Source organism: Cervus elaphus, chromosome 9, assembly GCF_910594005.1.
Source record: "Cervus elaphus chromosome 9, mCerEla1.1, whole genome shotgun sequence".
In the NCBI taxonomy this organism is placed as follows: domain Eukaryota; kingdom Metazoa; phylum Chordata; class Mammalia; order Artiodactyla; family Cervidae; genus Cervus; species Cervus elaphus.
Window position 1 is genome coordinate 59,755,887 of NC_057823.1, and position 15,405 is coordinate 59,771,291.

General features: G+C 46.8%; 1 protein-coding gene across 4 annotated transcripts in view; it reads right to left on the reverse strand.

The window, feature by feature from the left end:
- Positions 1-1,422: 1,422 nt before the first annotated feature.
- Positions 1,423-15,405, reverse strand: part of DPYSL3 (dihydropyrimidinase like 3) — a 117,506-nt gene continuing 103,523 nt past the window's right edge. For all 4 annotated transcript variants that reach the window (XM_043913177.1, XM_043913176.1, XM_043913179.1 and 1 more), the window contains 6 exons: positions 13,901-14,057; positions 13,066-13,207; positions 11,035-11,205; positions 9,378-9,557; positions 5,899-6,061; positions 1,423-4,633 (listed from right to left, as the gene is read on the reverse strand). In XM_043913177.1, the coding sequence (XP_043769112.1) occupies positions 4,545-4,633; positions 5,899-6,061; positions 9,378-9,557; positions 11,035-11,205; positions 13,066-13,207; positions 13,901-14,057 (902 nt within the window). In that variant the 3' untranslated portion in view covers positions 1,423-4,544. The remainder of the gene's footprint in view (positions 4,634-5,898; positions 6,062-9,377; positions 9,558-11,034; positions 11,206-13,065; positions 13,208-13,900; positions 14,058-15,405) is intronic.

Consider the following 15,405-nt stretch of genomic DNA (forward strand, 5'->3'; position numbering starts at 1 on the left):
AGTTCAATCCACAAAACAGGATTGCGGACAAAAGCTTGTTAATCATGAAGCCTTGCACGTCACAATGAAATAACTCCTTATATGCACAGAGGAACTTCTGATGTGGTTTCTGAGGTTCTGTGTTAAAGGTTATCATCACTCTGAGCTCCTGTCCTGAAGACACTGCTCTGCCAAACCAAGGTGGGGGTGATCACCACACACAAAATTCACCAGGAACTACCATGCCCTGGTCCCCTGCCCCACCTGCCCCAATCTACACACAGATACTGTGCCCTGCAGCTTGAGAATGGTGCCATGGCTATCTCCTATTTTTCCTAGACTCCATGGCCTCCTCTTCTGGAATCACAAACTGATTTTCTTTGAGTCATTCAGAGTCCACGTGGTTCGGGTGGCTCTGAGCCGGTGTGTTACCAGGTGTGGCCAATCCCAGGATTTTGCACACAGTGCCGACTACATAGGAGTATGTGACCAAGCCGGAACAATCAAAATCAGCCTCCTTGGCCAGGAACTATCCAAGGATCCCCACTCCCACACCCAGAAATCGCTAATCAAGTAAAGTGTAAACTTGGAGGTGCTGATGGCCAGTTTTGCTCCTAAGTGGAATGAGCTTTCCTAAGAATGAAGCATTTCCTAAAGGCAAACAGGGCTAAGAGATGGAGAGAAACAATGTTCTAGATGCAGCTATGCTTCGGTCTACCCAAATCTATCCCTCAAGTTTTCAGTTATACTAGACTTCAAAAAAAATCTTTTTCAAAAAGTTTTCTTACTAGGCGTCTAACATTTGCAATTAAAAATGTCTTACATAAGTTCTAATTGGATCCAGGACTGTTTCCCAAAAAGGGTTTAGTGTAACAGGTCTGGTGGAATGCAATGTGATACAGAAGGGTTCAGAACCATAAGTTCAATAACTTTTGAAATATACAAAATTTCTGAGCCTTTAACTTTACAACAATGCTTTAAATCTCTCCAATTATTACAGTACACACATTAGATTCCTTAGGAACAGCCTGCTAAAGAATATACTTTGGCACATGCTTAGTTTTTCTCAAAGTCCAGGCTTTTAGAAGTAGAGGAAATGCTTCAAGGGAATGGCAAAAAAAAAAACAAAATAAAACAAACCTTTCAGGATCTGTTCTGAACTCAGCTAGGTTTATCCCAATTGGCAATGCCTTTATATTATTGCTGAATTTGATGACCCATTAAAAAAATTTAGTTATTCCCCAATGTTTCAATAATAGTCATTTAACTCTGTGGCCAGAACAAAACTCATGTGCAACAGAAAAGAGAAACTTCAGATTTTCTCAGGGTAAGGGTTTACATCAGACATATCCCTCTTACTAACCGCGTCACTTCTCTTATGAAGTTGTCACACTTCAGGTAGATAGGAACGACACACACGGAAGGAGGCTGGACAACGACGGCTGTGATTTCAGAGTTATTTTAATAACCAGGTTTACATTAACAGTCACTTGATGAACTTTTTTTTTCCTTAATCTCAGCTAAACTCAAAACACAGTTTTCTTCACGGTTCAAAGCAAACAGCTCTCAGCGTTCCAGAGCTGCTTCACAGCTACCACAGGTCACAGGGAGAGTCACTGTCTGTTCAGAGTCACAGACACAGAACTGAACACCCACACACCATTTCCAAAGGGGTAACTCACAAGGGATGCTGGCTGCCTGGGACAGCCCACGTGGACACGGGGCCTCGAGCTGGAGGTTCCAGGGGAGGAGGTCTGGGAAGCTTGGGCCAAGAAGCTGTTGGGAAGATTTCTCATGGGGCAGCCCAAGTCCAGGCTTGGGATGGACGCCTTTGGGGCAGAACATGACTCTTTGTGTGGAGTCACAAAAGAAAAGGCCAGAGGATGACTGGACTTTGAAGAAATGCACTTTTGGGATAACTACAGCCCTGCTCTCTTTAGAAAACTTGAAGGAAATATCTCTAGTAGGGGGGTAGCTGATTTATCTAATACCTTCTCAATTACCAAAGATGGCGGCCCTCTCAGAGAGAAGCCCAGATAATTGTCATCCCCTCTTAGAGAGAGGCCAGGCCAAGAGATGAGAGAGCCAAAGAAAGCTTGGGGGAGACGAGGACCCAGCATGCCCTCCCAACCTCAGATGAGATGCCAGGGAATTCTGAGAGGGCTGTGGCTCATCGCCACGTTCTCTTCCTAAACCCTTTGGACAGGGCTCTTTGATGGGTCTCATGGAATACAGGGCACATTCGAATACAAATTGTAACTTAAGTAACAAGGAACCAGAACTCAACGTCAACAATATACTGGGAGTTTTCTTGGAATTCTCGGAAATGTCTGTGCTTGGAAAGTTACTAATAGTAAATGAAGACAGGGAGACTTCCTCAGTTAAGTTGCCCATCACAAATGCATATAGGGGTTGTTCCTTCAGCAAAAACAAAACAAAACAAAAAAACCTGTGCAGACTGTAAAGTTCTGGCTCAGTGTTTCATTCAGAAGTCCTAAGTGCAGCCAATTTGGCCATGAAAGATTTATTTTTCAGAGCACAGCGATGTCGTGGGGAGGCGGATCTGGACTCGGGGATTAGGTAAGAGCAGCAGACGGCACACAAGAGGATGCCTGGACTAGTCATTTGTGTCTTCCTCCGTCTGGTGGTCGTGGCTGGTACTGCAATGTACCTTAAAGCACAGCCCAGCCAATGAGGTATATATGAAAGCTTCTGATCTGACTAGCTCCCTCTGCCTGCAAAACTGTCATTCTGAGTTCTACCAAAGGCCCCCAAATCTGAGTATATAAATCAAGAGCTGCAACCTCCCCTTCGCTTAAGTTTCTCTTAAGATAAAGGCACCATGAAAAAGCCTTAAAAACAGCAAGACTCCTTTTATGAAAGGAAACATCTTTTTGTATGGTTAGAACAGAAAAGTACATTGCTAGGGAAATCCTCTTCCTTGGCTGTTTCCAAACTCCTTTTTAGCCCTGTACCCCCTTTTCTCTGGTCTTCAACTTACTAAAACCTGCAGAGATAATGGCTTCTCCTAAGCACTTGAAAGGTGTTTGCTCTTTTCTTGAAAGTACTTAGTTCACGGGTTGCAGGACCTACCAGCTGGATCCCCTGAGCACAGAAGTCTGATACCAGGTTGAATATGCTTTCCCTGCAATATGGACCTCAGCGGGATCACAGAACTTGCTCCAAAACTGAATTTTCAGACATGGAACGGTAGGGAATTGGACATTCAAGTCTGACCGACAAGGCAGATGCTAACACTATGCTAATTTCCTTTATGTGTCCATGTCACTTCCACTCACTGGGAGACTCTGGTACTGAAACAAAAAGTTCCCCCACAGGATATGCTAAGGGAAAGGGCAAGAGATGGTTCAGAAATGACAAACAGAACCGCGGCAACAGAACGTGTTCCTTTTGCTTCAGACTGCCTTTCTCACAACCCTGCTGCCTCCCGTATGAGCCGAGATTCTCTATTAGTAATAAAAGTTAGGGAACACCTAAGAAAACAAATTTCCAACAATAACCCCAAAAAATCATATTCAATAGAAGATGTGCCTGGATCTTAGGAGAGCAAGAGAATCACTCACCCCTGACAAGAGAAGTCCATCTCAGCTCCAGTCCTAACTTGAGAAGCCACCTGCTTGTCTCCATTTGCAATGAGCTTGAGAGGTGATCACCAGGTGTTTAGAGGGCCGTGTTACTTAAGTGTGGCCACCCTCCCCCCCCAGGCCGGAGCTGTGCTCCCAGCTGCTGCCTTTTAAGAGCACCAAAGAGGCAGGCAGGGCAAGAGGAAGAGAGAGGTCATTGCTTCTCCCCCCTCTTAGTTCCCAGCCCAGGAAAGAGAAGAATTTGAAAGCAATACTGAGAGAGAGGCCGATCAAACACTGGCACGACCAAAAAGGTGGAAGCAATGGTTGGGTTCTGGTGTTTTAATAAAATGTTCCAAGGGATAAAATCTACTAGGAGAGGACATGGCAGAGTCCCGAACCTGAAGATCGCCTTCCTTGTCTGCGGACCCCAAGGGCTGATGGTGGAGTACTGGCTGCCCCGAGTGGCCATCTTTTGTGGAAATTAACATACTTCCTCAACACAATACACAAGACCCGCTATGCTCACCCACCCGCCTCCCCCGTCCACACCCTACCCCAGCCCCTCTGAGCTCTCCGCCTTGCTCTGGGTTCCCACCACCCACTCACCCCAAATAACTGGCGTCCCTTTTGTTCATTTTCCTGCCGTCCCCGCTTGTCTGTCCCCTTGTCGTAAGATGCAGCACTACACACGCTCTCAACACTATATAGCAGACGCTTTGCCTTAGTGGCCTGATTGCATGCATGTAAATGGGGGAGGGGCGTCAAACAAATCCAGGCTATGCATCAACAGAAATCAAAGCAATATTCGTAAAGCTAGGCAAGCGAGCGTTAACATTGGAGAAACATAAGGCTTGAGGCTTATTGATTCTTTAGATCGAAACTGTTTGGATTCGCTTTCCTTCTTAAATATTGGTGTACCATTTTGGCTTCAAAAGAATCTCTTCTTGCTTCTGCCCCTCTCTTTGGGGGAGGGGTCGCTTAACTCAGGGATGTGATGTTAGAACGCCCTCCAGGGGGCGCTACGATGCGCTTGCTGGCCGAGCGGACCCCCTCATCCACTTGGGTGCCTGCAGGTGACAGTAAGTTCCCAGGGAATAAAAAGGAAGGTGGGGGTGTGGACAAGAGAGAAAATTGATTAATTTGAAGAGCGTAAGAGATTAAATGCCCTCCTCATCTCCCAAGAAACTTCCATTTCAGTCTGTCAGGTAGTCCAGACTTTCCATACCCACTCTCCTGAAAACAACCCTTTGCAGGAGAAGCCAGATTCTTACTGGATTTCATCGGACCCTCTGCATCATAACAATAACAGTAAAAGGAACAACGGGAGTGATATGAAAAGCAGCTGCTCATGTGCACTGTGATAAGCAACTCTGAAGTGCTTCTCCGATCATCTCATTCAGTCCTCATCACGATCCTGGAGGGAGGTACTGTTATTACCCTATTTTACAGAGGAGGTGACTGAGGCTGTGAGAGGTCAGGCAACTTGCCTGTGAGGGTCTCACCACAACTTGGAGTGGTGATGGTCTGACCTGGGGATACAGCTGAAATGAAACACTGATACACACTCCTTTTCAGAAAGGAACCAAAAAAAAAAAAAAAACTTAGGCATGACAGAAGTCAGGGAGCAATGAAAAATGGCAAAAACACTGAAAAATTTCAGGCAACTAGCATATGTGATCTCTGATACTGTCACCTCAAGTTTTAGGACTCTTCCTCTGTCTTCCTCCCTTCTGGCCCCCTTGTATCTTCTTCTCCCTGTCTTCCCATTTGCCCCACTTCTTCCCCCACAGTCACTGTCCCTCTAAGACATGTGTCTTTTTCTTATTATCTCACTTCCTTCACTTGAAAGTTTTCATCAGAGAGATGCAAATCTACACTTACTGGTCATCTACACTACTGGTTATGGAGCAGTTGAACATTTTCTAAGAATATCAGCGAGTTCTTAAAGATTCATGATACAGCTAAGCCATGGTAAATGTTCAATTAGTGGCAGCTGTTGCTAGCATTATTATTATGACAAGGAAGGGGAGAAGATAAATAAAATCCTAGGCTGGAAGAAGCTATTGGAATTTGAGCATAAAAATGATCTATTAACCTGGGCAATGGAAACAAAATATACTGCGGAGCTTACCCAGTCTAAGGAAGAAAATCACACCCATAAGGAAACCATCCCGTCCCGCCCCGCCCCGCCCTCGCCCCGCCCCCAGCAGGTGTGATCTCTAAGCAGAACTGGTCATCTTTTAATCCTGATGTTCTATCTGGCTGAACCTTGGCTTCCTTTCCCACCAGGACTTCTCTTTGGCTCAGCAAACCATCAACTTGTCCAACTCACCTGACAGGCTAAATCCGGACTGATGCAGGTTCCTCACCGGCGGGTTGGGCCGCGTGGGAGAGCCCCGGGTGGAGCCGGCGGGGGTGCCCGCCTTGGGCGTGGTGGTCAGGTCGAACACCGGCCCGTCGTACATGCCCCTGGGCACTGCGTGCAGGTCCGCCATCTGCAGCAGAGACAAAAGGCACCCTTTAGCTCCTCAACAGCGAAGGGTCTGCTCCAGGCAGCACAGATGAGGCAGTGAACCAAGTGTGTGTGGTGAGAGCTAGAAAATAATCATGTTATTTTTCAATACTAGGGATGCAGTGTGCAACATGATAAAGGTATTTCACACTGCTGTCCATTAAAAATCAAAGTCATTAAGAATATAAATCCTAAGAGTTCTCATCACAAGGAAAACGTTTTCTCTATTCCTTTGTATCTATATGAGATGATGGTGTTCACTAAACTTATTGTGGGAATCATTCCATGTAAGTCAAATCATTATGCTGTATACCTCAAACTTATGTTTGTGTTGCGTGTCAAAGATATCTCAATGAAACTGGGGAAAAATTAAAAGGTTATTTTAAGGAAAAGAGAAGCAGTATAAAACAAAGTGGGTGTTGTGACACAGTGACCATGGAGGTGGCGGGTGAAGGCCTTTCTGAATAGATGAGCTTCTATTTGAAGGTTCAGAGGGGCTCGTGTGGGACCTTAGAGGGAGGAGGCTGGGGAGGCAGAGTGGCGACCCGGATGGCAGAGTTCTCAGCAGAGGAAACCGAATGTGCGAACATCACTGAATAGAACCACCACCGGGGTGGCAGAGCAGAGCCGGTGGGAAGGACAGCAGTTTGAGATGCGTTCCTAAGTGCTGGCAGGGATGTGGCCCCGTGGGAGCTTCATCGTCATGCTCCTCAGCACAGATCAGAACCGGCAGCTCCAGATGAGCGTCCTCACTTGGGGGTCTGACCCACTGGCCTCTGGCTGGGGCTGTGCACTTGCCCGGGGACCGTGGAGCCCGCCAGCAACATCACCCAGCTGCAGGCTCTGTGCCAGGCATGGTGTGACCCAGGCTCATGGTTTCACATGGAACAGAGTGCCTCCCCCAAAGGCGTTCACCGTCTATTATGCAAACACTGCAAGACCACCCAAGGCAGCATAACAATTGGCATGCAACCTTCACCTATTTCTTATCATTGGCCAGAGGTGAGGCAATGAGGACAGGCCACCAGAGAGCCTGACAGCGCAGGACGGCCCACTGTAGGACTCCAAGGAAGTCAACCGCAAAGCCGTCCCTCTCCTCTGTCGGTGACGCAGGTGCAGGTGCAGAGGCAGAGCTCATCAAACTTGCAGATGCTCAGGATTCAGGTAAGAGGATGACTACATCTGTACTCCTTCAAAACCTCGACCAGTAACCATATTTCATCAACATTTCTTGGGGTCCAAAGGCAAAGTCACATTCATGGAAATACAAAGCTGATATATAGGACGTTTGAGTGTCCTCTTTTCTGTTAGACCAGAACTGGAGTGTGGACTTCTACTCCAGGCTACCTACCTTCAAAATGATCACCCATAAAGAGAGAAGGATGGGAAAGGACCTTAGAGCACTGTCATGAATGAACAGTGGAAGGTGGCAGGGATATTTAGAATGAAGGGCAGACTTTGGGAACACAGAGATGCTCAGAGGTGGGTTCAGCTCATTCTGTGCAGGTGCCTGGGGCAGAACTGTGCTGTGTGTTGGCTTCAGGGAGGCAGACTTGAGCCCAGCAGGCTCCTATGGAGGCTACGGATAAGGCTGCTGCCACCCGTGGGGTTCTGGACAAAATGGATTCTCTCTGGCTTCTCAATGACTGCCTCAGTAACTCTGTGTCTGAAATTAGAAGGAACTCCCCAAATCTGAGCTCAATAACTGGACAACTAAGATCATGCTGGGGCTATCTGCACAAAAGTAGCTAGCTTCTCAGGATTCTGAATAATTTATTTCAATATATGCTTATATCTCCACCATAATTCTAGAATCCTCTGCTTTTGCTTTTATAACTGGTTGGATTATCGGTTTACCTTCCAATAAAGCATTACATGTGAAAACAAAAGCAGGCAAAAAAAGAAATCGGTTCTCACAGACAAGGCTGGCCAGCTGCCTCATGAGGTGGGGAGGCCCATGGTGCTGCAAACGTCCACACGAGGCTAGATGTGAGAGTCTCGCTTACTGTACTCACTGGCGTTTAGGATTTGGGTGGGACACGGACATACTGAGTTTCTGAGAGCTTCTCTCTAATGATATCACGAACGGCCTTATTTTCTGTCCTCAGTGCTGACAACAGGAAGGTTTCACTGGACTCGCACCCAAGAACTGCCCTCAGATGAAGACAGCCACTTGGCCCAAAGTCTCACCCTCTGCCTGGCACCAGGGTGGGAGGGTGAGGGAGCAAAGGGAGTGATTATAAGGCCCAGACCGCTTTCACAGACCGGTCCAGCTGAGGCCTTGGCTATAACTGCCTTCCGGCAGCCCTCCGTCCTGTCCTGCTTTGTTCACGCTGTCACGAAGCGTGAACCTGAAAGCGATACCCAACCTCCCTCTCAGAGCCTGCTTCCCAGGCCATGTGCTCTGCAGGTAGACTGAAGACCCCTGCGTGGGTCCAGGCACTGAAGTGAGTACAGCTCCAGCCTGGCCCACACTGATTTACGAAGTGCGCCCCCTGCCTCCTCCTCCCCCGCCATCCCCGTGTGCAGATGACTTTATCCCTTTCACGAGGCAAGGTCATCAGGACTAGGGCTCAAATTCCACAATCCCCGAGCTGGTCAAACCCTGCTTTGAGGAGCTCTAAGGCTTCCCTACAGGAAGGTGACCTGGAGGATGGTGCGGGGATAGGAGAGGGAACCTATCCCCCCAAGGGATGCTCACCCCTCAGGCATCAACCAGAGCTACTCTGCCTGTAATGTGTAGGGAGGCAGGCAGGTAGGTAGACATATACATAAACATGTACACATGAGTGTACCTACCTACTTATTTATCTGTGAAATCAGGGGCATAAGTAAGATTTTATTTGAACTACAGAACTTGCTAAAAGAGTTATAAACACTTGCCCTGATGGATGGTTCGACACCAGGTAGACACAAGACAGGACAAGGAGAGGTGGGCGTGGTCTGCTGGTTCTTGTTGTAAGCCTTAAAGAGTAAATTATTTCTTAAAAATATATACAGAATTATTTTGAATTATTAAAATATTTCAATACTACTTTGAGAAAAAGCACTCTAAAGATGAGGAGAAATCGTTGGAAAAAAGCTTTCTTTAGCTAAGAAAGTTTTTGAAACCCCCTTTTATAAAATGCATTACAGTCCATTAAATCTGTGCAATTGTCCTTTGGGAAAGAGACCCTTGCTGTGAATCTCTAGGAGGATCTAGAGCACACAGACCCCTCCCCATCTAGTGGTTCCTACACCTGTGCTGAGTGGGTCACAGAGCCCTTTCCCCCCACCTCTGGGCTCCACCTGCTTCTTACCTTCCTCCGCGCTTTAATGCGCTTGTAGACGTAGTCCGAGAAGGGGCTGCAGGGGATGAAGCGGCCAGCCCCCTGGGTCACGTGCAGGTTGCCATCTTCCAGCATGATCTTGCCCTGGCAGATGACCACCAGAGGAGCCCCGCGCAGCTCCATGCCTTCGAAGATGTTGTATTCTGCAGCCTAGAGACAGGGGCGAGGGGCAAAGCCTTGGTTATGGGTATAGTGAGGAGAGAAAGAGAAACACAGTTCTCTTAGCCTTGGGATCCCACCTTCAGCATCCCTAGGAACTGATTCAACAGGTAAGCTGGGAACAGCTTACAAACCATCTGCAACCTTTCAGTGGGCAGAGACCTTGGGAGACAGATGCTTGCTAAGAGTGGGCTTCCTGGTGAAGAGAAGCATCCCATCTTTTGTAAGGTCCTCACATGGAAGTAAATTTTTGTCACTGGCAGGGTTCAAGAGAAAGTGAGTAACTGACAGTGATGGTGTATATGCTGTCTTGTACTGGGTGGATGGGTTATACAACCTTTATGTCCCCACTAGCTCAAAATTCAATGTGATTTGACACAATGTTTAAGCAAAGGCCACTACCACCCAAAATGGGCTTTTCCCCTACCTTCCTCATTTATTCAGTAAGTACAAGGCACTGTTGCAAAGTGGTTAAGGATCTCGGTTTATTTTTTTTATTTTTATTTTTTTTAGGATCTCGGTTTGGAGTCAAGTTATCTGGGTTTGAATCCTAGCTTCCACATTTACTTGCGGCATTATTTAATCTCTCTGCATCTCTCCTTCCTTATCTACAAAGTGGGGATAATAAAGAGTGCCACCTGGACAAGAGTGTTACAAAAATTCAACAAATTAAAAACACAGTGCCTGAAACATAAGTGCTTGAAAATACATTTTCCTAAGAAATATTTTTTTTTCTAACAAATATTTTTATGCCCCATTCTGTCAGGTGGTGGTGGTGCTATGTCATGTCTGTCTCTTGCGACCCCACGGACTGTAGCCCTCCAGGCTCCTCTGTCCATGGGATTCTCTAGGCAAGATACTGGAGTGGGTTGCCATTTCCTTCTCCAGGGGAATCTTCCAGACCCAGGGATCAAATCCACATCATCTGCATTGCAAGAGGATTCTTATCCACTGAGCCACAAGGGTACTAGGCTTTAACTATTATCTTTCATGTGAAATTCCTCATGAGGAAGTTATCAGAGCTACTGACTAATTTTTTTCCTGTTCTTTCTCCTTCTGGGCACCAGGTACCACTGCACTGCTGGCCCTCCTGAGTGAGGTATGCCCACAGGCCTGGCTTTGGCCAGCGCCAGGGGAGAGGAAGTGACGTCCTGGGAAAGATTTCAGGGCCCCGTCCTGGTCCCCGGGCTCAGTAGTCATATAGCGCAGGTAGAAGAGAGTGCCTATACAGGCCCCTGTCCTGAGTGACTGTGATGGGCCGAGCCCCTCTTCTCTGCCCACCCATTTTGCAAAGCAGGAGTGAGAAATAAACTGCTGAGGTTTTATATCCCTGGGAATCCAGGATGATTGGTTATTGCAACACATCCTCGCCCAATGACTCTGGCTCACCACAAACTCACATCTCTCCTGTCCCTGTTCCCCACCCATGTTCCCACCTCTGCTCCACGCCCATCCGCTCAGGCCATACCGACTGGTGGTTCTTGGCAGAGACGATCTTGACAGCATCTGGATCCCAGATCACCAGGTCGCTGTCAGAGCCCACGGATATTCTTCCCTTGCGAGGATACAGATTGAAAATCTTGGCAGCATTTGTGCTTGTCACGGCCACAAACTGGTTTTCATCCATTTTCCCTGTGGCCTGTAAAAATACACACACACAAAATGGTCCCTCCAGGGCTTCTGAGTTCAGAGCAGGGTGACCACAGTTCAGTTCAGTTTAGTTACTCAGTCATGTCCGACTCTTTGCGACCCCAAGGACTGCAGCAAGCCAGGCATCCCTATCCATCACCAACTCCCAGAATCTACTCAAACTCATGTCCATTGAGTCAGTGATGCCATCCAACCATCTCATCCTCTGTCGCCCCCTTCTCCTCCTGCCCTCAATCTTTCCCAGCATCAGGGTCTTCTCAAATGAGTCAGCTCTTCGCATCAGGTGGCCAAAGTATTGGAGTTTCAGCTTCAACATCAGTCCTTCCAATGATTCTGTAGCTCATTGGGTGAACTTAGGCCCAGAAATACAAAGAGGGGCTTCAGAAGTGGTGAGCACAGAAGTCCACCCAGTGAGCTACAGAATCAGCTGTAGCTCTGGACTGTCACGATCACCCAGACAAAATGGACAAATGCATGGCTGCGTGGCTTAGGATGGAATTTACTGCTCTGGAAGTATGCATGTTTTTTCCAGATATGTACATACATTTACTTACTTATTTATCCCTTCTAACTCCAAAAGGGATTATAGAGATTTCAAAGTAAAAGCAAATATAACTGTGAGCCCATATTTTAGATATTTCCATTTGCATAGGCACCCAATAAATATGAAAGAACCTTGCCCAAATGAAAACAATGGTTATCCCAGGGTTGTGGAATTCTGAGTGATTTTTTTTTTTTATGTGTGAACTTTTCTGTGGTTTCCAAGTGTTCTTTATTCAGCAGGTATCAAGTGAGTAATTTTAAGATATGTATTACCTTTTAGCAGTTCCAGATAGTGCCAAAATAAATATATATACACATATACTCATAAATACATAACAATGTAAGAAAAGATGAAAAAAAACTAAGTTTACATGAGAAGAGGCAAAAATATTTATACTTTCCCCCCTTTCAAAACAGAAAGCTTGGGTAAGGAAAGAAGAATTTAGTTTAAAATCTAGTTTTGACCTTCCTGGGAACCAAGAGGGGAAAAAAAAAAAAAGGAAACTTGGACTACATGGTGTAGATGTGTATTTTATTTGGCTCTGAAATGAGTGTCTAGGATTTTTAAAATAAAACAGAGGGAAGTGATCAACTTAATAATGAGTTTTATAAAGGTTAGTCAAATCTTAGGAAGTGACTTCATTTGCATGGCTGTTTTTTGTCAGCTTCTGTGATGTTAACAAGAAAGTAAAACCACACCACTTTGCCAGAAGCCTTTGACAATTACCTGTACAGTCTGGATGACCACACAGCCCAGAGCGTCTTTGGTGAGCAAATGACTTGAGTCTTGGTCACAGACCCCTTGCCTATCATGTCAAAGGATTATAGCCAATCCTTTATTCGTACCATCAGATGAAGGATGTGTTTCTGGTTCATGTACATGCATGCTAAGTTGCTTCAGTCATCTCTGACTCTTTGTGACCCTATGGACTGTAGCTCGCCAGGCTCTTCTGTCCATGGGATTCTCCAGGTGAGAATACTGGAGTGGGTTGCCATGCTGTTCTCCAGGGGATCTTCCCAACCCAGGGATCGAACCCGCATCTCTTAAGTCTCCTGCATTGACAGGTGGATTCTTTACCACTAGCACCACCTGATTCATAGTCCTTCACAATCTAGGAGGCGTTCTCAGAACCCAGCCCTCGGGATTCATCACTCTAGAAGGGACATTCACAAACCACCTGGTTCCAGAGATACCTGGGCAGGTATGAGGCCTCATCTGCACACCCAGCGCCCCCAGGCGTGAAGAGGAGCAAGGAACAGGACACTGATCTGGCCTCAGCTGCCCGCCTGTGACCTCCATCCTTACCACAGCCTTGTCCCAGATGACAGACATGCGCTCCTCCACACCGTTGGTGCCCTCAGGAATGGCTGTGAAGTTGTCCTTCCCGATGGCTTTCTGGGCAGTGCTGAAGGTGCAGTGGGCACTCCCAGAGAGCTGCAGGTCTCCACTGGCCAAGGAAAAAGTTCCATGTGAACAAGGAGATTAGAGGCACCCCAGGGGCCCAGAAACAAGAGTCTAGGGTAAGGCTGTGGAGTGCTACGCATTGAGTTTGGAATCTTTCCCCTCCCTCTTGCCAACTGTGAACTTGGGTGATTTCTTCCCCTCCCCGGGACTCAGTTACCCCATCTGGGAAATGAGGGGAGTGGATTAGATCACTTCTTATGTAGTAGTATAAAAGGGACCCAGACGAGTGATGGGACGTATCCATAGAGGGCAGCAGCAAATGAGTCTCCCTATAATTTTGGTTCGGTGGTCATCATGACCGACGTTAAAACTACGGAAGTGATTTTTTGTCTCCTGGACCTTCAATTGCTCAATCTGTAAAATAGTGATGATAGCTCCTCACTCAGGGTGATGTTTGTTGTAAGGAACAATGAGATCACATGTGTAATCTCACCCTAGTGCTTGGCACACAGTATGTATTAACTGCTACTACCATTACTAAAATGATTACTGGAATATCTTTTAAAATACAATGGTGGAGAGCCCACTGTCTGTGCTTAGCACTGCAGGGGAATTCCCGATGTGCTTTTCTCACAGGAGACTCTAGTCTAGCTGATGGATGGGCGGCCCTGGTCCTCATTCCACTGGCCCCAAGACGTCTCCACGCAACACCCACTGCTTGTCATTCTGCACCAACCTGGCCAGCAAGGAGTTGATGTAGTCTGGAGTGGTCGGGTCAGGACTCAGAGGTGGAGATGTCACAAATGCAGCCGCCTTGGCCCAGTTCTTGCTCCAGTAATGGGTCCCATCCGTGCCCAGGCTGGCAGTGATGGGCTCACCAAAGACCACGTTTCCTGGAAGGGGTGGGTGAGAGGCAATAGGTTTGCATAATGTATGTGTTGCCCTGGGACAGGCTTAGATAATCATGGCCCCTACTCAGCCTTCTCAAGGATGTGGCTCTGAGTCAAGCAGGTAGGATTCAAGTGCACATTCCCAGCTTTTCTAAGCCTTTACTTTTCTATCTTCTAAATGGGAACAATTTTGTATTTGGTAGAAGCCACTAGTTGCAAGATGCAGTATGTATTCATGCACAGTGGCTCAGTCATGTCCAACTCTTTGAGACCCCATGAACTGCAGCCCACCAGGCTCCTCTGTCAGTGGGATTTTCCAGGCAAGAAAATGAGTGGATTGCCATTTCCTTCTCCAGGGAAATCTTTCTGATTCAGGGATCGAACATTGCCATGTCTCCTGCATTGGCAGGCAGATTCTTTACCACTGAGCCACCTGGGAAGCCTCGTAAGATGCAGCATTTATTCTCAAATTTTGAGGTAAATTTAAAATTTGAAGCAAAAGAAAAAGTATATACATTAACTGTTAAGATTCATCCTCATTTCAGAAATGTGAAAATGTGGAATAAATTGGTCCTGGAATTGATGATATAAGACAATGTCTACTTCCCAGCCTTGTGAAAATGAAGGGTTTGGCATACACAGAGTATCTGGCACTTGGGAGATGCTAAGGAAAAGTGATTTCTTTACGCCTCGTACTCCTTTCCACTGTAGAGTCCAAAGCCCCAGATGTGCCCACGTCATTGGGAACTGCTAGATTCTGCTGCTGCATGGACACGCTTTGGCTCCACAAAGTAACACCCATTCCCATGGATGACAGGTCTCATGATCTTTTTTCCCATTATGTTTGTTACTCCTTAACCTATGGCAACAAAGGAGTTTGCTCAAGGACACCCAACAACCTGGGACACAGCAAAGATGAGGCTGGCTTCTAGGACCCTGTTTTTGGAATGAGGGGCTGAAATGCCCAAACCAAGAAGATAGGAGGAAGGATACTGGAACACACACTGACCTAAGCTGAGCTTCTTAAAGAAGGGATGGTGATACAGAAGGCAAATGCCATCTCATAGAGGGTGGGATGGTACCAAGTGTCTCTGTGCCAGATTCTTGGGCTAAAGATGCTGATGCAGCCCTCGGCTTCTTTAAGTTTGGTCCCCCACCTTCCACATTCAGGTTCCCCACAAGATGGACATCTAAGAAGGCTCTATGGCCAAGACTACAGGTTTTGCCTAGGTTCAACTCCAATCAAATGATTTTGGTTGCCTGTATTGGGAAGAATTCTAAATATGCTCTGGTCTCACTAGAGAACACTCATGATTGACTTGCAATGTCTGCCACATGCAAAATAAGAAAG